At 34.9% G+C, this 27,766-nt stretch overlaps 1 protein-coding gene and 1 long non-coding RNA gene across 4 annotated transcripts in view; one reads left to right on the top strand and one right to left on the bottom strand.

The window, feature by feature from the left end:
* The window catches only part of Hif1a (hypoxia inducible factor 1 subunit alpha), a 52,992-nt gene extending 28,019 nt beyond the window's left edge, over positions 1-24,973 (top strand). For 2 of the 3 annotated variants that reach the window (XM_013155206.3, XM_063241025.1), the window contains exons 2-15: positions 3,875-4,065; positions 4,510-4,655; positions 4,740-4,824; positions 7,963-8,075; positions 8,801-9,003; positions 13,048-13,154; positions 14,154-14,301; positions 15,857-16,077; positions 16,621-16,907; positions 19,164-19,286; positions 19,417-19,856; positions 22,311-22,419; positions 23,058-23,184; positions 23,639-24,973. In XM_013155206.3, coding sequence (XP_013010660.1) covers positions 3,875-4,065; positions 4,510-4,655; positions 4,740-4,824; positions 7,963-8,075; positions 8,801-9,003; positions 13,048-13,154; positions 14,154-14,301; positions 15,857-16,077; positions 16,621-16,907; positions 19,164-19,286; positions 19,417-19,856; positions 22,311-22,419; positions 23,058-23,184; positions 23,639-23,790 — 2,452 coding nt within the window. In that variant the 3' untranslated portion in view covers positions 23,791-24,973. Of the gene's footprint in view, positions 1-3,871; positions 4,066-4,509; positions 4,656-4,739; positions 4,825-7,962; positions 8,076-8,800; positions 9,004-13,047; positions 13,155-14,153; positions 14,302-15,856; positions 16,078-16,620; positions 16,908-19,163; positions 19,287-19,416; positions 19,857-22,310; positions 22,420-23,057; positions 23,185-23,638 lie in introns of all 3 variants that reach the window. The other variant, XM_003472501.5, reaches the window with a different exon arrangement.
* On the bottom strand, positions 761-27,766 carry LOC134474184 (uncharacterized). Its single transcript, XR_010044844.1, has 2 exons — positions 27,524-27,766; positions 761-4,094 (listed from the first exon to the last, which is right to left on the bottom strand). It is a non-coding gene; the product is annotated as an uncharacterized LOC134474184 (long non-coding RNA).

Genomic DNA, 27,766 nt, shown 5'->3' with positions numbered 1-27,766 from the left:
GTCAATATTGTTCTTTGAGGCAATAGTAGGGTCAAAAAGAACACTGTATCACAAATCAGTTATAAATATTACTATTCAACAATTACTATTCTATCTGTTTAATTGCTCCTATTTTCAAGTTACTATGTTTACCATTTTAGGTAGTCTCTAATCATGGCTTTTCTTGTTGAGACTACTTTTGAGTGACACTCTTGGTATGCAGGTTACTTTAAGGTTAGAAAAATGTAAACATCCTCTCCAGTTTGATATACCAGGTAATAAGACACATATGCTTTGGAGAGGTTTTTGTGTTCGTGATAGTTGGCCAGGGTATTGGATATGTTAGGCCAGTGCGTTGCCACTGAGCTAGTTATGACCCCTGCCCTTAAAATTTTAAGGCAGGGTTTCACCAAGTTGCTCAGATGGCATGGAACTTGGGATCTTGCTTCAGTTTCCTAAATACAGTAAGTCTCTAACTTATGAACAAGTCCCATGCCAAAAGTGAGTCTTACACTCCTTTGAGACAAATTGCCTTGCACTTCCTAGTGGCCCCCTCTATATCATCACTGCTTTTTCTCTTGCTTCTAGACATCCTGGGCTGTGAGCACTGTACTACTCTATACTATCGCAGTGTACAGTAAGCACACAGCAGCACAACTGTGACAGTGTCTGGCATTGATGTGAGCTACTTCTGTAACTTGCATGTTGCAAACTGAATGTTTGTAACAGGAGGTCCATTCATATCTGTGAAAGTTTGCAACTTGAATGTTAACTAACTGAACAGGTTTTTAAAAAAATTTTATTTTGAAAAGAATAAAACCAAATGAGAAGAAAAATGGGGTCATTCAAAACAAAAGGATGGACAATAGTACATGACTTAAAACAATACAAGGTGATCTATAATGGTTACCATGATGTCTCTTGTTATCTTCAATAGAATTGCCCATATCATCACATGCAATAAAATTGAACATAGTACAGAACAAAATCAATAAAAAAACATTGGAGACATTATAGGACTTCAAAAGAGGGTAACAGTCAAACCAGAATGCGTATCATAGTGAATCTTACTGTCTTCAGAGTAGTTACCTATACTCTCAGACTTGATACTATCAAACGTAACACATTCAAATAAAATCAGTCAAGACAAGACATGAAAGCAATGCAGGGCTTCAGCTTAAGTTAAAAGGAAATTAAAAATGGTTACCGTAGTATATCCTGCTATCTTTGGAATAGCTGTCTATGCCCCAATCTAGTACAAGTAGACAAACTGGAACAGAATATGACCAAACTAAACAGAGCCGTGAAAACAGTATGGGTTTCGAATTGTGATATAAGATTAACAGTGTCTTCTGCCTTCACTTTTTAGACAGTTTCTTTCCCTTTCAACTTTCACAGGGTACACTGTACATTTGGTATCCCACTAACCCCTTTAGTTTTTAAGATTAGGGAGGCAACCTGCTATTTACCTAGGTAGTTCTGAACCTTCTTACCCCTGAGCTTGATCTCATTTACTATAACAGCCTCAAGGTTTTCCTTCCTTATAGCTAAGTAGTTCTCCATTGTATAAAGGTGTTACGTCTTTCCAACCAATCTGCAGCTGAAAGGTGAGCTACCCCATTTTTTTCTGGTTCTGTCACACAGAGCTTTATTTTCTCATCTTTGACTTTCAGTCCATAAACCCTTTTTCACGTTAATTATATTGAGCATCTTGATGGAACCTATCTCCTGATCCACTCTACCTGTTTTTATTAATATATCAAGACCATTCATGATAGCGATTTTAACCCACCTTCTCTGCCTTACCTCTGCCATCCTATTTTTCTGCCATTGTCTGTCTACTTTCCCCCCTTCATTCCAGTGTCTACCCCATTCAGTGAGCCCCCCTCTGCTACTGTTTCTGAAGCCATGGTCTTTTTTTCTGGTCAGTTTTTTTTTTTTTCTTTTTCTGAGTTTGCATGGTCTCTCTAGACTTCACTCAGTATTTTTTGTAGGGTTGAATTGGTGATCACGAACTCGCCCTATTAATTCCTCTTTGTCATGGAAGCATCTTGGTTTCTCCATTAATTCTGATAGTTTTTCAGGATACATCAATCTGGGTTGGAGGTTTTCTTTCAGGGCTTGGAATACTTCACTGTAAGCTCTTGATGGTTTGTGTTGAGAAATTAGTCTGAGTGTAGATCTATTTTGGTTATAGCTGGCTGGAGTTCTGTATGCCTCATATATCTGAATATCATTTCCTTTTCCTAAGCTTGGGAAGTCTTAATTATTTCTGTAAATAGCCTTTGTATTTCATTTTTGTTTACCCATGCTTCTTCACTCACATTTTTTATTCTTAAATTATAGATCTCGTCATCTTCTAGTCTTTGTATTGTTACTTCCTAGTTCCTTATTTGAGATCTTTCATGATCACACGTTGCAAACCTGTCTTCAAGGTTTGATAGTCTATCTTTAGTTTCTTTCAAGCAGTTTTGCCAGCTTTCAATGGAGTTTTTAATTTCCTGGTAAAGTCTTTGAATCTGTTTCATGTATTCTATATATTTTTTAATATTCTTCATTTTAAAAGGAGGAAAAAAGGAGTTTCCCTCCTTTTTCTGTGCTCCTCCATTCTTCCATCTGTGTCTTCTTGAGAGGTGCTTAGCATTTATTTTTCTTGTATCTTCCTTTACTTGTATTAGAATCTCTATTTTTAGTTTTCTTATAATGTCATGAAGATATTTCTTTTTGTCAGATGCTGCTTCTTGCAGGTGTGCAACCCCCCGTCTCTTCTGTGTTTACCCCTCCTGGGCCAGTACTGTTTGGGTTGGAGGCTGGAGACTTCCTTTTGTTTCTTCCTCTTGTCATGTTTCTGGTTTCTTCCAGACAAGTAGATAGTTGGATCCCAAGCACTTCCTATTTTGGTTACAATTACTCTGAAGCTTCTGGCTAGGGACTGCTGCCCTTGCCAGTCTGCTGAGTTGGTCAACCACTGGGAGCCTTCACCACATTAATGTGTGCCTCACAGATGGGGCCAGTTAGGGATAGCTTCAGGGAAACCTCATCCTTGGCTACTGGATCACGGACAGGGGCAGAACTCAATCCAAGCAATTCTTAACAATCTGCTCTACACTAGGCATAGCTGTCTAAAGCCGCTGCAGTTCTGATTCTGGGCTTATCCTACCCGACTCCAAAATGTTGCCCAATTGCTCACTCCTACAGGAGAACTGAATTCCCCACACTCAGCACAAGGTGGTGCAGATCTCCAGTGTGCCACTCCCCTCCGTGACCATTCCTGCCCCCCCCCCCACCCCGCAGACCCTTAAGCCTGCCAAACTCCATCTTCACCATGACCATGAGTCTTCAGATTCCAGTGGCGTTTCCTACATAGTGGGGTCCAGTGAGAGTGCGTCTGGCTACAGCTTTTCGTCCATGTTTTTTTTTTTTTTTTTCTTCATTTTAGTTTGTTCCTGGATTGAAAGGATTCATCTCCTTTCATCTGGTCTTCTCCAGGCTGCTATATTCCACCATCTGAGCTGTTTCTCTCAGAGAGGCTTTTTACTTTGCTGCTTATTGATCTGCCATCTTCCAACTCCAAGAAGACCATTGCATAGCTTGAGGGTCTCCTAGGATCTTTCCCATGTAGCCTGTAGCTTGTAGAGGTCACAGAAAGCAGCCCAACCACCTAACTGAATAGGTTTAAAGCTTGATCTTAGACTTGTTTTGCAGTAATTCAAAATTTGTATAGCCACCTTGTATAACAGTGTTTACTGACTATAGATAAGTCTCATAATTAATTATATGACCTCTTTTAATTGTGTGGTAAGCAGAAAAATGTAAAATTAATTTTATTCAACCAATTAACACATCTTTTGGTCTCTTTCTTCCTCTTTTTTTTTTTTTTTTTTTTGTTAAGTAGGATAAGTTCTGAACGTCGAAAAGAAAAGTCTAGAGATGCTGCCAGATCTCGGCGAAGCAAAGAGTCTGAAGTTTTTTATGAGCTTGCTCATCAGTTGCCACTTCCCCACAATGTGAGCTCACATCTTGATAAGGCTTCTGTTATGAGGCTCACCATCAGTTATCTGCGTGTAAGAAAACTTCTGGATGCTGGTAAGTTGTTTTATGTAAGAATAATAGGCCTGAAAATTAGAAATTGAAGATGATTAAAAATTACTTTTAGCAGTGGTCACCATACTTTGGTTTTTGTTTTAGATGACATTCTTTTATTACCTGTTTTGAAAGTTTCATTCAGAAATTCCCCCACTCCTTCTTTACCTATCTTTCAGTCAAAACACAATCCTTTTATTTCTCAGTAATTTGCCTGCATTGTTGTAATAATTATGGAAAGCAACTAGCTAGAAAAATCTAATTTTAGTCTTCCCAGCTCTGGCTTTAACTATTCTGTGTTAACATAAGTGACTGGGGAAAAGTAAAATATAAAGAAAAAGTAGATGCTGCAGATTAAAGTATATGAGAGAAAACTATACAAACAAATCTAAATATTACCTCACTTAAGCATAACATCTTAATTACCTTCCTCTTGTGCCTTTTCAGGTGATCTGGATATTGAAGATGAAATGAAGGCACAGATGAACTGCTTTTATTTGAAGGCCCTGGATGGCTTTGTTATGGTGCTTACTGATGATGGTGACATGATTTACATTTCTGATAATGTGAACAAATACATGGGGTTAACTCAGGTAACACATCCACATATTAAGAGCCCTTTTGGATACCTTTATAATTTTATGATATAGATCTAATTTTTAAAAATATATTTACAGTTTGAACTAACTGGACACAGTGTGTTTGATTTTACTCATCCGTGTGACCATGAGGAAATGAAAGAAATGCTTACACACAGAAATGGTGAGAAGTCTATTTTATTTAATGTGATGGAGTTTTACTTAATCAGATACTATTAATAATTTTAAAACTTTTGTTGCTGTACTTATGTAAGGCAAAATGTCATTTTACATTTAATTTTAAGACTATTCTACTTTCCAGGAATTTCAGAAAAGCACTGAAAAATGTCTTAGAACCTACCTCATTTCATAAATAATCGTCTACACACAAAAAGATAAAATAAATGGAAAAATAAAAAGGTGAAGAGTTGTAAATTAACAAAGACGGTAAAAGTTATAACTGAGAAATAGTTAACTACAAATGATAAAATATTCCAAAATTTTTGACAAATACCTTTTGAATTACAGTAACTGAACCATTAAAGCTTTTCATAGTTGCACCTTCTTATGTTGAATATACTGATCATAATCCTAAAAGTTACCAAATGAAAATTTGTTACTATACTTTGCAGTATCTTTGCCACCTGCCATTTAAGTGTGTACATTTGCTTCAGAAATTTTTTTTTTTTTTTTGTCTTTTTCCTTTTTATCGGTACCGGGGATCGAAATCACGACAGAAATATTTTTTAAGTTTCCCTGTTTATCTCACTTATAGTAACAGGTAACCTCTATTGAGGGAATACAGAGTGTCAGAATACCTCTTTCTTCATTTTGTATCTTCAAGTTCTGTGCTGCTCACAACAACCCTGTAAAGTTACTGTTACAGTTTCTGTTTACTGAGTCACTGAGAAACTTGTTCTGTATTACTTGGTTAGCAAATGGCAGATTGGTCTGAACTCATGTAAACTGGCTTCAGCATCCACACTTGGTATTTCAAATCTCTTCTTATATTCTTGAACTCTTGCTGTATTCTACTGCGTTTAAAAAACCATTACATTAGTAGGAGCCCATTCTTGCTTTTTAATTTCATGTATTGTTTTTACTATGAAGTTGGAAAAAATGCATACATACTTTTTGGAATTCTATGCTAAAAAATACAGGTAAATATGCTCTGAACAGTGACCTAAGTAGATCGTTAACACATGTTGCTCAATACAGTATATGGGTTCTGGCCTTCAGACCTGAAGTTTGTATTAACTGTTGAGTGCTTCCTTGAAGCTGGACTATAAATAGATGAATATCAGAACGTCTTGTTTTGATTTGGTAATGAGATTAATGTGTTTTTCTAAATCAGATACAATCTACTTACTATGATTTAAATGTATGTTTTGAACTAAATGTACTTTTATGAAGCACAGAAGGAATATTTTTTAAATCATTCCTAATGTAGTTAATGAATTTTTGATGTTTTGTTTTTCAAAACATAGATTTTCAGTTTTAGAAATAGGGTGGGGGTTGTAAAGCTTCACATTTTAATGATATACAAAGAGCCAGTGATGTGTTTATACTCTGTTCTTTTATTTAACACCTAAAAAGATGCTTTTTCATAAATTACAAAATATAGCCTATTTTGGGACACTGAAAATACAGTTAAAGTATTTTTCTATGAAGAAAATGGTAGTGTTTTTCAGTGATCTTAGTTTTTAATTTATTTGCCTGCTCTTCATCGAAGGGCCCTGGGATTCCAAAGATCATTCAGTTCAAGCTTAGATTATGAAGGTCTGAAAGTACCTCAAGTAGTTTGCATGTGGGTCTCCAGTGCCACCTCTATACCACAGTCAACCTTCCTAGTTGTTTATTAAATATGAGTATGAGTTACAGCTCATCTTCCTCAAGATTGTAGCATTTTAATCAACCATATATGGGTTCATTTGTTGGACCACCTTTGTTTCTACTTCTACCATTTAAAATGCCTCAGTCTCTCAATTACTATCTTGTATTCAAATTCTAACATACATAATATATATTGCTGCCAAGTTAATGTTTAAATTCCCAGTTGTGCTTCCCAACTCAGACCATCTTAAAAAGTCCCATGTTATTTATTTAGGCTGAACTCTTCACTTGGGCATCTGAGGCCCTCCACAGTAATGACCCTAGCTTTTTTTAAAAAAAAAATTGTCTTATCAGTCTTCTGCGTGCACTTTATATTGCAGATAAACTGTGCTATCTACTATTTCCCAAACACATCCTACTTTTTTCCCCTACTGCTTTTTGTTATTGTTCTTTTCCTTCTTCTAGAATACCCTTGTAATCCATCTCTACCTACTGAAATTCTAATGTCTAATTTTTTCTGAGAAGGCCATCTTGATTCTCCCTGACTAGAAGTTGTCTGCTAATCTTTCTTAAGTAGTCTTACAGATCTTGAGTACTTGCTCTGAGTTACGTCATATCTATCACACGTTTAACTTCTTTAAGAAAGGCAGTATGTCTGAATATTCCTCTTTCTATTCAGGTCTTGAATATTGAATATTTTTATATTTGTTTTGAATCAGACTGGCCAATGAAGAAAAAAAAATCAAGATTTGCTAAAGTCTCATTTTTTTAATTAAGAGGAATGGGAATGTCTAGATTTGACTTTGTTTTCTGTAATACTTATTCCCCTCAACCCTAGAGATTGAACCCAAGATCTTAATGCATACTAAGCAAGTGTACTACCCAGCGCTTATACACTCTGCTATGTTCCCAGCCCCTCTTTCGATACCTTTGATAAGTCATTCTTTCTGCTTTTTTCTTTCATAGTAGCAAAGCAGCCTGCTTCTTGATTCAAGGAAAAATCAGATATATAAGAATGCTATTTGCCATTAAAACAATGTTGCTTTTTTAAAAGTCTCTATATACACATTGTTACTTGAGATAAACTTAATCACATCTGTTAAGGACAGAAAGGATTTGTCAAAGTTATTTTAAGGAGCATCTGTATACACTGACAGGCGCAGGTCAAACGCACCATTTTCACATTTCCTTGTAGTTTGACTACAAAGTAGTCAGACAAAGTAGCTTACTATTTTGAAACCATTGATTATCAACCCAAATATGGAGTTTCCTCCCACCAACTCAGGGAATCACTGTATTCTTAGAAACACCATTACTGAGGGGAGAGTCTCAGTTCTTTTGGATGGATGTGCTGGAGTAAGTGAAAGGTATCTGAATTTCTGTGTTGATGCTGAGAGTTAATTGAATAGTGTATGGTGCTGGGTACTTTGCTACTCTTACTGTAACAAAACTTAGTTACGTTTTAAATTATATTTCCTGCTTTCATTAGGCCCTGTGAAAAAGGGTAAAGAACAAAACACACAGCGAAGTTTTTTTCTCAGAATGAAGTGTACCTTAACTAGCCGAGGGCGAACTATGAACATAAAGTCTGCAACATGGAAGGTAATGACAATTTATGATGATGCACTTAATTTATAGATAAATTCATACATTTTAGACTAGTGGCAGTGAACCTATGGCATGCATTCTACAGTGTACCATTTGTATCATTGAAAGCTCTAAAGGTTCACCATCACTGCTTTAGATGTTATTAATATAAAAATATCTTTAGAATTATGAGCAGAAAATACATGTATAGTTCCTCCCTTGTTTGCAGATTTAATATTTGCACTTTTAACTGATTTATGTATACCCTTACAAATTCATAGTATTTTTCTAGTTTGAGACACAAACTTAGATTGATATGAATAGTGAGATTGGGGTACCAGGCTAAATTAATCAGTGGGCTTGCTGCCTTCCAGGGTTTGGAACCCTTTGTTTTCTGGTACCAGGAATCAAACTCACAACCTTAACGTCTGCCAGGCAGGTGTGGTGCTGCTGAGCTATGTCCCTGACCCAATTGAACTTACTCATCACTGTAACATTTCTTTGTGCAGTGTTAAATGGTCATTAGAGCAAGACAACCTTCCAATTGCAGTCACCATATGAAAGAGTAATCTAAGGTAGTCTTGGGGGAAAAATACTGTTGATTTTCAAAAATATACTTAATTCCCTAATGACAGTAAATTTATTAAAGCTTACTTGCCAAGTTGGCTCAGCTAGCTCTGCATTTTCATTTTTTGTAACAGTGTAATTTTAATAATTGCTGATTTCTTATTCACATACAGGTACTTCACTGCACAGGTCATATTCATGTATATGATACCAACAGTAATCAGCCTCAGTGTGGATATAAGAAACCACCCATGACATGCTTGGTGCTGATTTGTGAACCTATTCCTCATCCATCCAATATTGAGATTCCTCTAGATAGCAAGACTTTTCTCAGTAGACACAGCCTGGATATGAAATTTTCTTATTGTGATGAAAGGTAAATTGGTTATAAAATACAATTTGGAATTCTTAATTAGTTTAACTGTAGTAAAGATTCAATGGTAAATTCTATGTTTTTACTAAGAATGGTATCTCCTGAAGCCAAAAAAATGTTAAATATTTTAAATTAATTAGACATATTTATTGAACACTAACTGTATACTATGAACACTTTCCATGATGCTTTAGACAAAGTAAATTAAGTTTTTATTTAGACTTTTACTTATGTAAAGTGAAGACAAACAAACAAAAAAAAGACTGCTTCTCTTTATAGACCAGACATTACAGGTTTTGCTGCTTCTATCTTCATGTTACATTTTCTTCATGAAGCACCCTCCGCCTTACCCGTAATTTCTATACCATTTCCCAAATTCACTTTTGTAATAACTTTTCTGTAATTGTTAACTGATACTTTTGTCTGGACAGTTACTTCTTTTGTATGGTATACTGTAATATTTCTTTACTGAACTACATCACTGTTCTTTTCTTCCTGTAATGTCTGTCACGATTGATATTCCACTGTTGACACCTCCATCTACTCAGTTGGTCTCTAGATCTTATAGATTCACTGCATTTATCTCTTGACGCATTTCTTCTTTTCTATTCTTGCACTCCTGCCATGGTTGCCTTGTCCTGAACTACTGCCATAGTTCACCTGCATTTCTATTAGCGGACATGAATCCTTAAACTATTTCATTTAAAGTGCCCAAAAGTAGATTGCTTCATGTTCAGATCAGAGTATGTTGAAAATGGCTCAGTTGCTTCTATGCATAAAGCTTTTGATTGTAAAAATATTAGAGTTAGGACAGTAGTTTTTTCACTGGTATATGTTTATGATACATAATAATTACATGTATCTTGGGAATTGGTATATATGCATTTAATCATTTTACCTACCCTGGGAAGCAATTTTTATGTATCAAAAGATATATATTTTAAATGGCTGAAAGAAAAACAGACCTACACAATAAATATTGAACTTCCTATTAGGATCGATATGGATGTTTACCATCTGGTTCAGCCTAGTTCACCAAGTTAAGTGGGAGAAGAGACCATTCGGATGTGACACCCAATATCCTTAGCCATACAGCTCCACATGTGTGGTGTTTTAGTGTCCGATGTATTTGCACATACTTAGCAATCTGCATTGATTGTTTTTTCCCCACTTCTAACATGCTCACCTTTAAGGAGCATCTACTCCTTTCTGCAGCTTTGTTCCTTCAACAAGAAACTGTACTATTCCTTGCATATACTCTGTCATCGTATTTATTATTATATTGCTTGTTCCTTTTTTATTTACTGGAAGGCTGTATAAATAGACATAGATTCTCTCTCTCCAGACTATCTAAATTCTGTGTCTGTTACCAGTAGTCAAATGATCTTTGACACATGAATTCTTTTTATATTAAAAAATACCTACCTAATGGAGTTGACAAAAGACTTGGAAAACAGTGATAAGCACTTGGCTATATTTCTTCACCCTTTGGACAAAGAAATGGTGACAGAGCACTGACTTTGAAATCATAATCTTATTTTCCAGTCTTCGCAGCTCTGGTGCCTGTTGTAAAACTCACATTCCTTATCTATAGAATAAGGGTGATACTTCTAAAGCGATTGTGAGAACTGAAGGAATTTGTTGAATACTTAGTACCCATGGTGAATTGTGGTGAGCAATTCATTACAGGAACTAACCTCACCACTGGTGTCAACTGTAAGACAGAAAAAACAAGTATTTTATGGTATTTATTACCAGTATTCATGTGAGCATATGATGGAACAGAGATGCCTATCCTATTTTAAGGAATTATTTTTTGAAAACTTGAGCTTTTGCTTTGAAAACAAAGCATTGAGGGCTAGGGAAGGAAAGTGATAGAGCAAAGATGAGAAAGGGAATGGCACCCCCTCTGGTTCTGTCAGACGTTTAGCACAAGGACTAAGAGCATCCCCTGGGAACCAAGATACAGGAAAAGAATGTATTCAGTTTTAATAAAAATCTTAACATACCAAATGTCTAACATTCAGAATACCCCCTAAATAGGCATTTACTGGGTTATGTCCACTTATTATTCACCACATTTAACGAAATAAAGATCAGTGGTTCCTCTCCACAGCATGTATGCGGTGAATGAATGATAAGCCTCATTTTTTTTTTTAGCTTTCCTAGTGCATTAAAAATATGTCTTGATTGAATTTTTTGGGTCCTTTTTCCCAATTGGTACAAAATATATTATATAATTCTCCAAAGTTAAATTTATTTTACCTTGCTTCCTCCATTATGAAAAAACCTAACCTAGGAAAGCTATTTGCTGCTTATATTTTGACTTCTTAGAGCCTCTTAACCTCCCTCAATTTTTTTATTTTTATCTTTTGGTACTGGGGATTGAACTCACAACTGTGCATTCACAAGGGAGGCGCTTATGCTGCTGAGCTAAATCCCCAGCCCTTCTCCCTCAAATTGAGAAACACTGATAGAGCTGATTAAATTTAAGACAATGTACATAACCTTCATTAATCAGATCTTCCTGCCTACTTCTCTAGTATCATCTCTGTTTGACCTCACTGATCATATCAGACTCTTTATTACCTACATCATATTACACCATATTAAGCCATTTGTCTTACCTTTGTTTATACAATAACATTTTCCTGAAGTGGTTTTTCCTTCTCTTTGGCTGTCTTTTATATTAAACTTATATCACCTATAGCATGGCCCTCACCCTACTAACCTTTTTCATGGATAGGAGTAGAAGAGCAACTACAAATCTTTTTAGGGCTAAGGATATAACTCAGTAGTAGAACATATGCCTGGCATGTATAAGGTTCTAGATTTGATCTCCAGAAACAATACACATACACACACCCTCAAACAGGTACAGAATTGTTTAAAAAGTAGGTAGCAGTGTTTTTCTCTGTAATGCTGCCACCTAGTGTGGGACAGAATTGAGGGATTTGGTTTTTTAATGTTAGATTTGTATTTATTTATTTTAGAATAAACTACTATAACATATTTGGGCCTTAAAATGTATCAACACAAGCAATATTACTTTTATGCCTTTATTAATAATATCCTGCTTATGTCCCTTCAGTAATTAGATATTTTGTTTGTTAGACACAGTACAATATGTAACCTCTACTTACACCTCAGTAGATTAACCTTTAAAACCTAATAGCTAAGAAATCCAAAAATTTAATTTGTATTTTGTTACCAGAAAGGCTTCAGAACAAAATATCTAAAGAAAATATTTCTGTTTAACATGGTGCTAAAACATAACCTTCTTCCTCCTTCATGTCTTTCTCATGAAATGTTCCAGACTGGATACAGAGTAAGTCTAGTCTCTGTCCTAAAAGAGCTGCCAGGAAACTAGGCAGGTTAAATGGGACGTTTTTTAGCCCACTTTCAATTTTACATTATTTGCAACTAAAATTTCTATAATTTCGCATAACAAAGTTTAAAAATTTCAGGAAAAGTGCATTTCTAAGCCATCAGAAGAGCTATTCCTTTACTTTCCTTTTAGTGTAGATGTTCTTTGGTTGATGATGATTGAAATTTTGTAAATAGATACTGTTTCCCTAAAATGAGGCCATAAAATTGTCCTATGAAGAATTTGGTTTTATGGGAAATAATGGTAATCTTCATTATAAAATAAACATAAAAGTTGCTTTCCTTTATAACTTCTATCATTTAACTGCAGTGCTTCATACCTATTTATAAATACTCTGCCTTGTATAACAGTGTATTCTATGAAATGTCATAAAACTTGGGTAACAAGTTTGGGTTAAAGGAGAAGGGTGAAGTTACAGGGGCAAACTAGAAATGCATAGTGTTAACTGTAGAGTTAAAGTGGAATGTATTTTGAGCAAAGAAAGACAGTCTACATTTGAAAATTTATTGGTCCATTACATTAATGTATATCAGCTACTCTGGAGAAACAAAATTTTACTTTATCTTTTATTCTTTTTTAAAACTTACTTGGGTATGTGTGGATATATGGATATATATATATATATATATATATATATTCCCCCCCCCCCCCACTAACAGAATTACTGAATTGATGGGGTATGAGCCAGAAGAGCTTCTGGGCCGATCAATTTATGAATATTACCATGCTTTGGACTCTGATCATCTGACCAAAACTCACCATGACAGTAAGTATAAGAAGAAATCATAGGTATTGTAGTGATATAACTCTTAAAATCTCTACTATTTGTACATTTAACTTACTGGCTAAAATTAATAAGTCTTTCTACACTAAGTATGTCAATAAACCTCTTTATAAGGGATCTTGATCGTTCCATCTTTGTTCTGTATTTGTTAAATATCAATATAAGCAGAATGACAGATACTAATAGCATCATTTTCAGAATCCATAACTACATAGAAGACATTAGAAAGTAATTTGTTCAGTGAGTCAACGAATGTGAAGTTGATCAACATCTTGTACATATAGTATCCTTGACATAAGATACGATTCTGGAGTTTATTCAATTGAATGTTATTTAAGATCTCAATGTAAGTTAAATTTTGGAATTCTGTACTTGCCTTTCTAATCTATTCCAGAATATGATTTCCAGATGTAATTAAGGATACCGGGATGTTGCTGAATTAATATAATTAGCCGTTAGCTGCAGAGTTAGCATGAGTCTATAGTCCAGTCCTTAATACTAATGATAACAACGTAATTTCAATTTATTTAGTACTTTCTCCTAAATTAAAAATTAATTTAGGTTGCCTAAGTTGCTGAAAGACTGCAATATGGCATCAATTTATATTGCTTTTTACAACTGTTAAGGTCTTTTTGGTTCTCTCCAAATTACAGTAGGAATTTAATAAATAATAGTACTATTTTCTTGAATGCCCCTGTGGCATCAAGCATTAATCATTCTCTAGTGTAACACTTTCTCATAAATCGGTAAAGGAACTTTAGTTACTGCTGTCTCTCTTTCCTAACTTTCATTTTATTTCAAGTGAGAACTGAGAGGAAAAAGATTTGAGAAATTTCTTTTCAGTTATGCTAGGCCTTTCTTAAATAATTACGACTGATTCTATTAAATATTTCATTTTTCTGAAACGGTGATCTACATTTAATCTATTCATGATTGAAAATTCAATTATTTTCTCTGTTTCCTTTTCATTTTCACTCCTAGTGTTTACTAAAGGACAGGTGACCACAGGACAGTATAGGATGCTTGCCAAAAGAGGTGGATATGTCTGGGTTGAAACTCAAGCAACTGTCATATATAACACGAAGAACTCTCAGCCACAGTGCATTGTGTGTGTAAATTATGTTGTGAGGTAAGTTCAGAAAATAAATATTTTGGGAGCAAGTACAGTAATAACTTTTTTGGTATAGTCTTGAAGGAGCAGAGCAAATTATGGACATTAACTAAATTTTTTTTTCCTACTAAATTATGGTTTTCACCACTGTGGCTTAGGTTTCCAAGTCAGCTGTCCCACAGTAATTCCTTTAAAAAATTATCAGTAGCTGTCCATTCATACAGTTTCACTTCTATTTTTAAAATAACTTTGAAAAAAATACTTGCTTCACAGATTAGTTTGCTTTACTAATACAGCCCTAGGGATTTGTTGTTTTGAGGCAGTGTGTTAGCTTTGTAGGAAAAATATTAACCTTGGAGTAGTTGTATGTTATAATTCTGTCACTTCTTAGCTCCGTGACTGTGGAAAAGTCTCCTAATTTCATCTGTGTAGGTGATATTATAATCTAAAAGATTATAATGATGATTAAATAAAAAATCTGAGAATACTTGTAAATGAAAATAAATGAGAGCACAGGCTTTTGTTATATTCATGAACTCTTCTCTTACTCATTGATTTGTGACTTTCAGATCTTTAATTTGCTATTATTTCCATAGGTGCCACCACCACTTGTATATCTTCTACATATTATAGCATTCTAGTTCATTTATCAGGTTCAGTTTTCTAATACGGATAGCTTATCTCATTTTGCTTAGAATGTTTTCAAAGGTTCCTTTATTATGCCCATGGTAATCATTGCCTACCTAGGGGGTATCATTTCTTGTCATCATATGCCCTTGCTTGCATATATTTTCCCTCAAAATTTGTGGTCACCTCTCTTAGGAAGACTGGTTATTTGCTTTTACTCTTGCCACTTCTGACATCATTCTTAGAAAGTTCTTTTCTTCCTCTGTCCTAGTCTTTCAAACAAATGCTACTGAGCCCAAGTTTCTGCTTGTATACCTTTTTGTGAAGCAAGCCTTCTTCATTTTAGCAAGGATCACAGTGCATTTTCTTTGCCCTTCCATTTTCACAAGAGTTTCAAGCTTCTTGAAGATAAGGGGTTATTTTAATCTTTGCATCCTCAATTCATGTCACATAGTGGATTTGCATGAGGCTGGAGCTGTTCATCATTCTTGTGCCCTATAAGTGACATCACTATATTATTTTCATACCAGCAAAGAAAATATAGCATCCTTTTTAGGAAGGATATGATCATTTTATCTATATATCTTTGTATTGTGTGATCATCTTTAGACCGTGTCTCATATACCCATACCAGAGTTCTTTTGGGCAAATTTCACTATGTGAGCCAGCACAAAAGAGAGAGCCACCACCACTCTATCCAAAAGTGTATTTGAAGTTTTAAGTTGGAATTAGTCAATTGTTGTGAATTCTATTAGGTCTTCAATACTGGTTTTATTTAATATGAAAATGTTAAGCATGCCAGACTATGAGAAATCAAGGCATCTCGAGAAATACTAAAATGTTCTTTTCATAAAGCAGAATTTGAGATAAGGTCATTTCATAGTGCCCCTTGCCCTCACTGTGTAAAGAGCTCATTTAAGAATTACTAATCTCTTTTTTTTGACAGTGGTATTATTCAGCATGACTTGATTTTCTCCCTTCAACAAACAGAATGTGTCCTTAAACCAGTTGAATCTTCAGATATGAAAATAACTCAGCTGTTCACCAAAGTTGAATCAGAAGATACAAGTAGTCTCTTTGATAAGCTTAAGAAGGAACCTGATGCTTTAACATTGCTGGCCCCAGCTGCTGGAGACACAATCATATCTTTAGACTTTAGCAGCAATGGTGGGTTTTTATTTTATTAATCTTTTAAACCATTTCAGCTCAACTTAGAGTACTCTGACTTCTTTTGTTTGGAAGCATTTCCTTAAACATTTTTTGCCCCTGTAATTTCTTAGCACTTCTGGTTTTTTTGTTTTGTTTTTTTTCTTTTCATACAGTTAGGAATCTTGCTTCAAAATATCCTTAATGTATTTCTTCTTCCTGAAGTTAATTTTCCCTAGCTACTGTGCAATTTCTATGTCCTACAGTCATGTTTCTGCAAAATAGCAGATATTGAAAATGAAAACTAAAACTTAGTTATATCTTAAAGTATAAAAAGGTTGGAACTGCAGGTCTTTTCTGCCATTTAAATTAATCAAGATGTGTAAGTAATGGATTCAAACAGTAATTGAGAATTATTATACCATAATATCTATAAGGTTTATGGTTAACAAAAGTTGTTAACATCTTCATTGCTTGAGTGAATTAGACAAAATTTTTAAGGAATAAACTTCTGTGTTAAAATACTTCGATCTTTAGTTAGATTGACTGATCTTTTCCTTGCAGATACAGAAACTGATGACCAACAACTTGAGGAAGTTCCACTGTATAATGATGTAATGTTCCCCTCGTCCAGTGAAAAATTACAAAATATAAACTTGGCAATGTCTCCTTTACCTGCCTCAGAATCTCCAAAGCCACTTCGGAGTAGTACTGACCCTGCACTCAATCAAGAAGTTGCATTAAAATTAGAACCAAATCCAGAATCACTGGAACTTTCTTTTACCATGCCCCAGATCCAAGATCAGCCAGTCAGTCCTTCTGATGGAAGCACTAGACAAAGTTCACCAGAGGTAGGTGTCATGACATACAAGAAGAACAACTTGCTGGGCATGGTGGTACTCACCTATAATCCCACCAACCTGGAAGGCTAAGGCAGGTAGACTAGAATTTCAAGCCATGTCTGGGCAACTTACCAAGACTGTATCTCAAAATAAATTAAAAAGGGCCAGGGATATTATCTTAGAGACAAGGTCCTAGATTCAATTCTCAGGACTTCAAAAAAAAAAAAAAAAAAAAAGGAATGAGAAGAAAAGAAACTTTCAGATTTTAACATTCAGAATATATTTGTAAATTTGATTCAAACTTTAATTTGGACTATGTGTTAATGTGTGCTAATTTTTTAACACTTGGGGTGTACTAAGACAGGGTCTCACTTTATAAATCAGGATGGACTGAACTCATTGTGTAGCTCAGGCTGGCCTCAAACTTAGAACAATCCACCTGCTTCAACCTCCTGAGTGCTGAGATTATAGGCATGCAGCACCAAACTCAGTTCTGTATAATACTTTAAATTATTGTAAAAGCTAATAGCCTTACATAGAACTTAGCTTATGATTTAGTCCCAAAGACAGGAATGTAGGAAGGTACTGGTCTAATAAAAACCCAAAGCTAAAACTTGGGTTATTTCTCCAGCATATTTATGTCATAAAACAAGAGAGACTTAAATTATGACATCCACAGAAAACATTCCTTTGTATACTCAGGATTACATCAGCTATATCTTATTATTCCTTTGAACTGGGGAGAATTGTCCAGTGGCAAAAGCTGATCATTAGCAAAGTTTAAATGGGTGAATACCTTGTAAATGCTTCACTTACTTTAGTCCAATTTCATCACTATTTTGAGATAGTGAGTAAATGTAACATGAAAATACAAGTATTACACCAAATAGTAATTTTTTAATATTCTAGATCTTTTAATACTGTCCTATAAACACAACATGATTTTACAGATTAGATAAGGCCAAGCTTAGTGGTATGTTCCTGTAATCCCAGAATTTGAGAGGCTAAGGCAGGAGGATCATGAGTTTGAGGCCAGCCTGGGCTACACAGTGAGACCTTGTCTCAAAAAAACAAAATAAAATAAAACAAAAGGCTGATCCAGTTCTAGTGGCAGTACATATGGCCGTATTTTTAAATCTAGAAGAGCTTAATTTAAGAGCTTTCTATCAGTAAAACTACTTCAGAGCAGGGTAATTTAGGTTGAACATTATAACTCGATAAAACAGGTTATAAGTCAGGCTAGATGAATGGTAAGTAATCCTACATGTATTTATTTAAACTGCTGTGCTGAGAGTATATGTAGTATAACCTTTTGGAAAATATATCCTTTGTTTTGCTTAGTTTGCCTAGCACAAAAATGTTTCACTTGTTTTTAACAAAAGTAAATCTAGCAAAAAAAGATGCGTAAGGAAATAAAATTCTCTGTTTAAAATACACAGCTATAGTTTTTTGTTTGGAAGTCTTGCCCAGAACTCCTAAAATATTAGTATATCCACCAGGGTATATACAGGTGAAAGAACTCAAGTCTCTGTCCTCATCCCCTAGAGCAGCTGTGAGATATTTAGGTAGGCCACAGTAAATACTCTTTTCATACAAGGGTAGATTCCAGTGAGTATATCATCTAGTCAGTCAGCCAATTATGTTCCATTGTGGGACTTGAATTATTAGATAAGTTGTATTCTTAAGAAGCAGATAAATCTTGTCTTTTAATCCTAATTTTGTAGGTGGTGTTATATTATATACAGTGGAAAGTATATATGCTGGCAAAATCAGTCACCAGTCTAAGCTCAAAAATATAAATTCTTGGCTTGTCATAGTGTGCATGCCTATAATCTCAGCCCTTGGGAAGCTGAATTGATTTTGAGTTCAGGGTCAGCGTGAACTACATAGTGAGACCCTCTGTTCTCCCACACACAAAAAGTTATATTTATTTATTATTTTATATTTATTATTTCGGCAAAGTTCAGTAAATGAGTTGGCTTTGTATGTTTTGTGATACACGGTTTGAAAATTTGCTATAACAACTAACCAGGCATGGTGGCACACTCCTATAATCCCAGCACTTGGGAGGCTGAGGTTGGCAGATCATTGCAAATTCAAGAGCAGCCTGGGCTACAAAGTGAGCCCAAGGCCAGCCTGAACTGCATAGTGAGATCCTCTCTCAAAAAGAACACACACAAAAAAAGAAAATTACAGTAACTAACATAAACACACGGAGTGCAGGCTTCTTCAGGTAAAAGTAAACACATATAATTCTTTTTACAGCCTAACAGTCCCAGTGAATATTGTTTTGATGTGGATAGTGATATGGTTAATGTATTCAAGTTGGAATTGGTAGAGAAACTTTTTGCTGAAGATACAGAAGCAAAAAATCCATTTTCAACTCAGGTACATGACCTTGTTTATTTTGTATTAAATTTGATTAATGTTTAGTCTGAAGTGACTGGGAGTTTCATTTGTTTTTCTTTACCAAGATGTGGACATTTTTGTAAAAATTCATCTATTCATTGTCTTACAGGACAATGACTTAGACTTGGAGATGTTGGCACCCTACATCCCAATGGATGACGATTTCCAGTTACGCTCTTTTGATCAGCTGTCACCATTAGAAAGCAGTTCTGCAAGCCCCCAAAGTGTGAGCACAACTACAGCATTCCAGCAGACTCAAATGCAGGAACCTACCATTACCACCTCCACTGCCAACACCACCACACCCACCACCACTGAGGAATTAAAAACAGTGACAAAAGACAGTATGGAAGACATTCAAATACTAATTGTATCTCCATCTCCTACCCACCTACTTAAAGAAACTACTCGTGCCACAACATCACCACCATACAGCGATACTCAAAGTCGGACAGCCTCACCCAACAGAGCAGGAAAAGGAGTCATAGAGCAGACAGAAAAATCTCATCCAAGAAGTCCTAATGTGGTTCCTGTTACTTTGAGTCAAAGGTATTTATATACTATTTTATGGTTCTTGTCTTATGCTTTTGTAAATATGTGTGATGGTACATGATTTCTAATCTAAACACATTAGCAGTCTTTCTGCTTATATACTTCAAGGAACATGAAATTAATACACAAAATCTGAATTCAAAAATTCAGTAATTCAAAAATTACTCTAAATTATCTTTTTATTGTTTTTTTGTTGTTTGTTTTTTTAGTCTTTTTGAGACAGGGTCTCACTGTATAGTTCAGGCTAGCCTTGAGGTCACAATGATCCTCCTGCCTCAGCCTCCTAAGTGCTGGGATTATAAGCAAGTGCTACCACGCCTGGCATTTGACTTTCTTTAAAATACTCATATCACCTATCTCAGTATAGAAAGAATATGGAGAGTCTTCTAACACCTTTAAGAGTAAAATCCAGCTTATAAATTCTGGTAAATGTGTAAGAACTGGCCCAGAAATGACACTTCTACAGTTCTTTAAGTGAAACTAGTTTTCTTCAGTACTCTATAATGCTCCCATCTCTGGGAGCTCTTCTTGAGCTTACTTGTAAAAGAAAGTCTTCCAACTTAGGGATTCTTTCTAAAATGAGCCTGATGAATTTTAAATTCTCAGTATTGAATATGGATATTTATTTACAAGCCTTCTTTTAAGTTTTGTTGTGTGAAGTTGCTTTTTATTATTTATCATTACACATTTATACAGCATTAGCTGTATCATTGGTTAGCTGGACTTTCCTAGGCTTATACCAAGAGTTGTAGCAATACTTAGGATATTGCTTTTATGTCATAAAGCAATTTCTGAATAAAGGTTTGAATATGACCAAATTTTTAAGTCACAGTTATAAATTGTATAAATTTTTAAGTTACAGTTATAAATTATAATAACATTTGACATTTTAAATTTGAGGCTGAGGTTTTAATCAGCGTGCCTTTTCCTTGCCCTGGGAAATAAATTTTGGAGCTTTATAAATTACTATGTCATCAGCTGACTTTAGACCCTGAGCTCCAGTACGGCAATGAGAGTGTCTTGACCACCGTGGTGATAGTAATATTTAGCTTAGTATCTGATGTGAAGTTAATCTGTTCAATAAATGCTTGCTGGAGTGATAAATGGGTATAATAATACAAATGACTGACGTATAATCTACAGTTTAGTATTAAATGCAAAGGATGAGATAATTTAGTTTACTAAACAGTCTCCTTGAATTTTTACTTGTCAGAATCAGTGTCTAATTAATATCAGGTTACTTTTAGCACTTTTGCAATATTAATTTGAATATAGCATGCACTAGACACTTTTTTTAAGAGAGCTGTAAAAATATACTGAGCCCATACCCCAAACCCATGCCTTTCTAGGTAATTTGCAAAATCAAAGTGTTACCCTAAACCAGAGGATTTACAGCTTTAGAGTAAGGATTAAAGATAAACCACTAAAAGTACAACTACTAAGATAATATTTACATGACAGTTACATCTCATAAAGATAATATATAGAATTTAGCTTGCCTGGGTACTTGTCGTAGTACTAGACTATTTACCTAGCGTGCACAAGATCCAGATTTAATTCTGATGCCACCAAAAATAAAGAAATAAACTAAAAACATACCTACATGTAGACTACAATTTTATAAAAATATTTAAAAACAAAAATGCACATAAAAGAATATGTAGGAGAAGAATTAAAAGTAATTACCATTTATTTGATATTCTCAACTATCTGAAATACAGCAGGGGGTCATTCTAGCATGAGGAGTTTTTGAAAAGCCAGAATATATAACAAAAGTAAGGTACTTTGACCATTTATCACAGTTCTTCACTATTCAATGTTAATTTAAATACAAACAGCTGAGTTTTGATAGAGAGCAATATTAAGGGCAAAGTTAGCACAGTGAAAAGATGATGGGGAAGGAAATGTTTGAACAAGTTAGCTGCCAGGCCTCAGGCTCCTTGTTTGTAAAACTCTCTCACAGGAACTGGAGTGGTATTGAAATAAACAAATGTTTTGTGAACTGAGAGCAGTATACAAATGTGAAACTATTTCAGCAGTCCCATGAGTATCACTGTATTGTAGAATGAAAGGCTGATTAATTCTTTTTGACCTTAGTAATATCAATTCCATTTGTTTCTGTTTCATAAAATAGGGATAAAAGCACCGTGAGAAAATTTTCTCTTTAAAAAAATTCAGCATAGGGACTAGGGATATAGTTCAGGGGTCACATGTTTGGCCAGCATACCTGAGGTCATAGGTTTCATCTCATGAAGTAGTGAAAAAATATTTTTAAAAAATCTTTTGCCTTAAAAGTGATAAACTAGTACTCAGAAGAGTTCTTTGTGTATTTAATGCTACAACCCTGAATGCTGAACTAAAGTATTATACATTTTGTTGAAAAGAGTTCATTGGTTATGTTTTAAAATTGTAAACAACCATATTTTAATCTAGAATTATTTTCTTTTCTAGAAATACCATTCCTGAAGAAGAACTAAATCCAAAGATACAAGCTTTGCAGAATGCCCAGAGAAAGCGAAAAATGGAACATGATGGTTCACTTTTTCAAGCAGTAGGAATCGTAAGTTTTAAGAATAATGTGTCACTTTTCTAATGTAATGTGTTATTTCCAAGTTTTGTATAAGTTATTTCTTTGAAATATTGAAGTTATATTTTCAGCAATTATATATTGGACATTTTTTACTTTGTATATACTAGTTCTTAAAAATACATGTAATGGATAGATTGTTGGTATAAAAATTCCAAGTAGTGTGTAAGTATTTTGAAGGAAAAGTGAAGATTGCCTGCTGCACCACTCTCAGAATCACCACCAGTCTTATTTCTTCTCTGTTACTTTCTTATTTTAATGGAAACACTGTTTTAGGTTAAATAATGGCTGGTATAATACACACTGGTATTTTCAGACCGAATTAATTGCAAAGTATTTGTACCAATAGTGCATAGCAAGAGAAAGAATTAAAGATTTAGGAGGCAGGCATGGTGGCACATGTCTATAATCCCAACATTCAGAAGACTGAGGCAGGGGGATCACCAGCCTGGGCTACATAGGGAGTTCAAGGCCAGCCTGAACTGCATAGAAAGATCCTATTTCAAAAAATAATAATCTAGGACAGTATGGCTTTAAGCTTACACTAATTGCAAAGTTTTTAATTAACAAAATTTAACATACTAAACTTAAAATAATTTCACTTTTTCTAGGGAACATTACTACAGCAACCAGATGACCGTGCAGTTACTACATCACTTTCTTGGAAACGTGTGAAAGGATGCAAATCTAGTGAACAGAGTGGAATGGAACAAAAGACAATTATTTTAATACCCTCTGGTTAGTTTATTCTTTCTTTCGTTTGAATATTGTAAGGACAGATAATGTGATACCTCTATATGTAGGAGCTTTACTCCAAGTGAGAATGATTTTTGTTCTTAGCAAGACTAAAAATAAAAGCATTTCACCTACTGGGCATAATAGAGGAATTGGTATGTCAAAATGATACTTTCATTTGCTGGTAATTTTATTGTCATCTATGATTATGTGCTGTCAGTATTGATAAAAGCCAGAACTTTATTTGAAGTTGATTTATGACATTGTGCCTTCATGTTTCCTCCAAACATTTCTGATACAGCACCAGTAACATTTGATTGCGCCTACTATTGACATAGCTGTCTGGTTTTTGCCCCATATTCTAAAAACCGTCCGTGAAGTTCACATATTTTTCCCATTACCTAGCAGAGAGTGGGTGTTTAGTAAATGAAAATTTAGGTGTCTCTTTATTTTTCAGATTTAGCCTGTAGACTACTGGGGCAGTCAATGGACGAAAGTGGATTACCACAGCTGACCAGTTACGATTGTGAAGTTAATGCTCCTATACAAGGCAGCAGAAACCTACTGCAGGGTGAAGAATTACTCAGAGCTTTGGATCAAGTTAACTGAGCATTCTCATAATCTCATTCCTTTTATTTGTTTGGTTTTTGTTTTTATTTTTCCTCCCCTTTGGACACTGGTGGCTCATTACCTAAAGCAGTCTATTTATATTTTCTATATCTAATTTTAGAAGCCTGGCTACAATACTGCATCAATGTGGATAGTTCAGTTTTGATCCCCTTTCTACTTAATTTCCATTTATGCTCTTTTTTTAATATGTTCTTTAATGAGAGATCACAGAAAGCACATTTTCGCAGTTCTTTGGTATTTAAACCATTATATTGCAGTAGCATCATTTAAAAATGCACCTTTTTATTTATTTATTTTTGGCTAGGGAATTTGTCCCTTACTGAATTATTTTTAATAAGAAGCCAATATAATTTTTTAAGAAGACAGTAACCTTTCATCATGATCATAGGCAGTTAAAAAAATTTTTACTCATTTTTTTTCACATTTTACATAATGCTTTGCCAGCAGTATATGGTAGCCACAATTGCACAATATATTTTCTTAAAAAATATGTACCAGCAGTTACTCATGCAATATATTCTGCATTTATAAAACTAGTTTTTAAGAGGAAATTTTTTTTGGCCTATGAAATTGTTAAACCTAGAACATGACATTGTTAATCTTATAATAATGATTCTTAAATGCTGTGTGGTTTATTTAAATGGAAAGCCATTTACAGGATATAGAAAGATGCATATATCTCGAAGGTAAATGGCATTTATTTGGATAAAATTCTCAATTTAGAGAAATCATTTGATGTTTCTGTAGTTACTTTGCCAGCTTAAAAAGAAAGTAATACCCTATGTAGTTGTGGAAGTTTATGCTAATATTGTGTACTTGATATTAAACCTCATTGTTCTGCCCACCCTGTTGGTATATATTTTGAGCAGATTATAAACAAAAAATCATGCATTGTTAGTAAAATCGCCTAGTGTGTTTATTTGCTCAAAATACAATGTTTGGTTTTATGCACTTTGTCGCTATTAACATCCTTTTTCCTATAGATTTCAATAATTGAGTAATTTAGAAGCATTATTTTAGGAATATATAGTTGTCATAGTAAACATTTTGTTTTTTCTGTGTACATTGTACAAATTTTTCATTCCTTTGCTCTCTTTGTGGTTGGGTCTAACACTAACTGTATTGTTTTGTTACATCAAATAAACATCTTCTGTGGACCAGGCCCCCTTTGATCAGCTTTTATAGTTTAAATACTGTCACCTTATAAAGTTGTTTCCCAACAATTTAAGTACTTTATGAAAATCACATTGTACATTTCTACATTTCTCTTATTGCCATCCCCTTGATGTACGCTGTTCCTAAATGTCATGTTAAATGATAAAAACATGATATGCATTGTAAAGAGTATGTTTTTAGAAAAGATACTTGTCATTTATAAATTTATGAGCTTATTAAAGCATAAAACAAAAATGATTATTTTCAGTATAAATGGAATGAATGAAGCAAATCACAAACATAATATCCTAAGGGCAGAACTTTTTCTTAAAATTTCTGATTTATTTCCATTAACAGATGAACAGATACAGGCTTGAAATGATTTGCCCAATCCCTAAAATGGCAGAGCAAAGATTTAATTTAGGTCTTCTGATTTAACATTAAACTTAGAATGAGCCTTTTTTCCTTTTTGTTTTGATACTGTTTTCTTTAAAGAAATTAGCTTTATTCTTTTTTTTAAAAGATAGCTGTATTTCCTTTACATTCTCTTTTTTAAAAATGGGTGCTTGCTTTGGCAGCACATACACTAAAAAAAACTGACATACTATAAATATATAAAAGTTAAAAATGGAAAAACTATAGTAGATCCCTGCACTTATAGGTAAAAAAAAACATTTTGCTTTCTTTCCAGTGGTGGTGGTGTTGCTTAGGAATCAAGCCCAGGGCCTTGTACGTACTAGCAAGCACTGTTCCAGTGAGCCACACCTCCAGCCCCAGACAAATTTTAGTGACAAATTACGTAGGCAGTATCACAGCATTAGGTTTTGTTGAGGTACATATTTGAACAATATAAGCTAAGTTACAGATCTCTTAGGATGAGTGTGTTAGGATGAATATGTGATCACCTGAAAATTTGAGAACCAAACAATATTAAATTTTCAATCTGAAATTTTAGGGGCACAATAGGAATCAAAAGTATTTCCACATTTAGTAATATACTTCTAGAGGTAACATTTACAGAATAAAGTAGTTGCTTAATAGTACTGGATTGCAAAATAAAAATGCTTATTAGCAAGTTAGCTTCCCTTGAAAACTTGAACTTTGTATACAGTTTTCAAATATTAGTAAAAGACCTGATTATGTAACAGGAGTCTGGTAAATGACTTGAGAGCAGTGATTTAGAAGAGAAAGCCATATTGCAGGACAGAACATCGGGGAAAAATCAAGTACCAACTGCTCTATCACTCAAAACAAGTTATCTGAGTATTTAATGCTATTCTAAACTTCTCAGCGCCACCACAAATCTATAATGCCTTTAGCCGAGGAGTGTAACAGCTGTGCGCTCTCCTTCACACTGCTTTCTTCCCAGTGTATGCTTAACTTCCCTCTTCCCTGGTGCTGCTATGAATGACTAGTATTACTTTCACCCTACAGAAGTATAGCAAAGATGCTTAGCATATTTTGTTCATTTGTTCAAAGCAACTGTTAAGCTTAGAACTGAAAACAGTTACTGAGAGAGACAAATACTGGGGGAGCTACAGTGTTCACAGATTAAATACTAAAAAACCCTGACATCTGTGTAGTACATCAGTAGTACATACTAGAATTTGTGCTAAGCATTTTGCACATTACCTCGCAACGTCATCACCCCTTCCCCATGAATCAATTTTGTGTTTCATTTTGTACACTTTAAAGTCTTGGAGAGGTGCCTAAGGTTCAAGAGCTTTTGAGTTGGCCATCAATGAGTCCAGTCCGGTAATGCAGCACTGAGTAAAACTTGTTTCCCCATTGTTTCTTCATCGCAAGGAAGAGAAAGCAATGGAGGTGACAAAACAGGACCAGTGTCACCTAAAAGTAGGGAGACCACAGGACATTGAGAGGACATCCTAAGACAAGTGGCAGGATATAAATGGCAAGGAATTAAGGATTTTGAAGGGCTAGTTGGTGGGTTTTCAGTCTGAACTAGATTCAGATCGCAAATTACGAAGGTATTAACTCCCAGTAAAGGCGGGAGCGCAGGCCAGGGACCCGAACTATAAAAGACCCTGAATGTCCCTGTGGTTCTGTGAGGACAGTACATGTTTCAGTTTGTATAACTTCACAGGCTCCTCAAAACTTAACTTTCTCCAACAAACCTGAAGAGGTTTGAAAAATAAAGTTACTTTTAGGAAACAAAGTCTAAAAATTCAAGTTTTAATGCAGCAGTGTCCAAAACAACTTGAAAGAATACAGATTTTTAAATTCTAGAATCTGGTTAAATAAAGGCATTGCAAACCTTTGCTAGCTAGACACCAAACAACAACAAAGTAAAAGTCTTTTTTGGGGGGTCATTATTTTAACTCCGCTTTTAACCACTTTGCTTATTTCTTCCCTTTAGCGCTGAACCTGCTGTCACATATCATTTCACAGAGAACGGTGCAGTGCTGTAGAGTTTGATAGGACATGCGCTCCCCCTGAGATAAACGCTACACCTCTCCGCAAACCGTCCTGTAAACGCCTTCTGGAGCTCTGTTGTGTGCACACCTTTCAGAGATCTGCACAAAAGTTTTGTTCTTACCTGTAATGGATGATTTTTATCCAAGACGCTGCCCAGACACCCGATCTCCATATACTATTTAATTTCCTTTATTCCTTGTCTTGGCTCCATTCCGGGACGGAGAGAGAAACAGGTGCCTGGCAGCGGCTGCGGCCGGACCCACAAACCGCGGGCAGCACAGTCTGCCCGGCTGCTCGGCCAGCCTGCTAAAAGAGGACGTCGGACCCCAGCCGCGCGCCCGCAGCTCCCGCCCGACCCCGCCCG

The sequence above is a fragment of the Cavia porcellus genome, unplaced genomic scaffold (assembly GCF_034190915.1).
Source record: "Cavia porcellus strain 051 isolate PalLab524CR breed Dunkin Hartley unplaced genomic scaffold, mCavPor4.1 scaffold_31, whole genome shotgun sequence".
NCBI classification, from domain to species: domain Eukaryota; kingdom Metazoa; phylum Chordata; class Mammalia; order Rodentia; family Caviidae; genus Cavia; species Cavia porcellus.
Note: the sequence above shows the minus strand (reverse complement) of the source record. Positions and strands in the feature narration are given on the sequence as shown.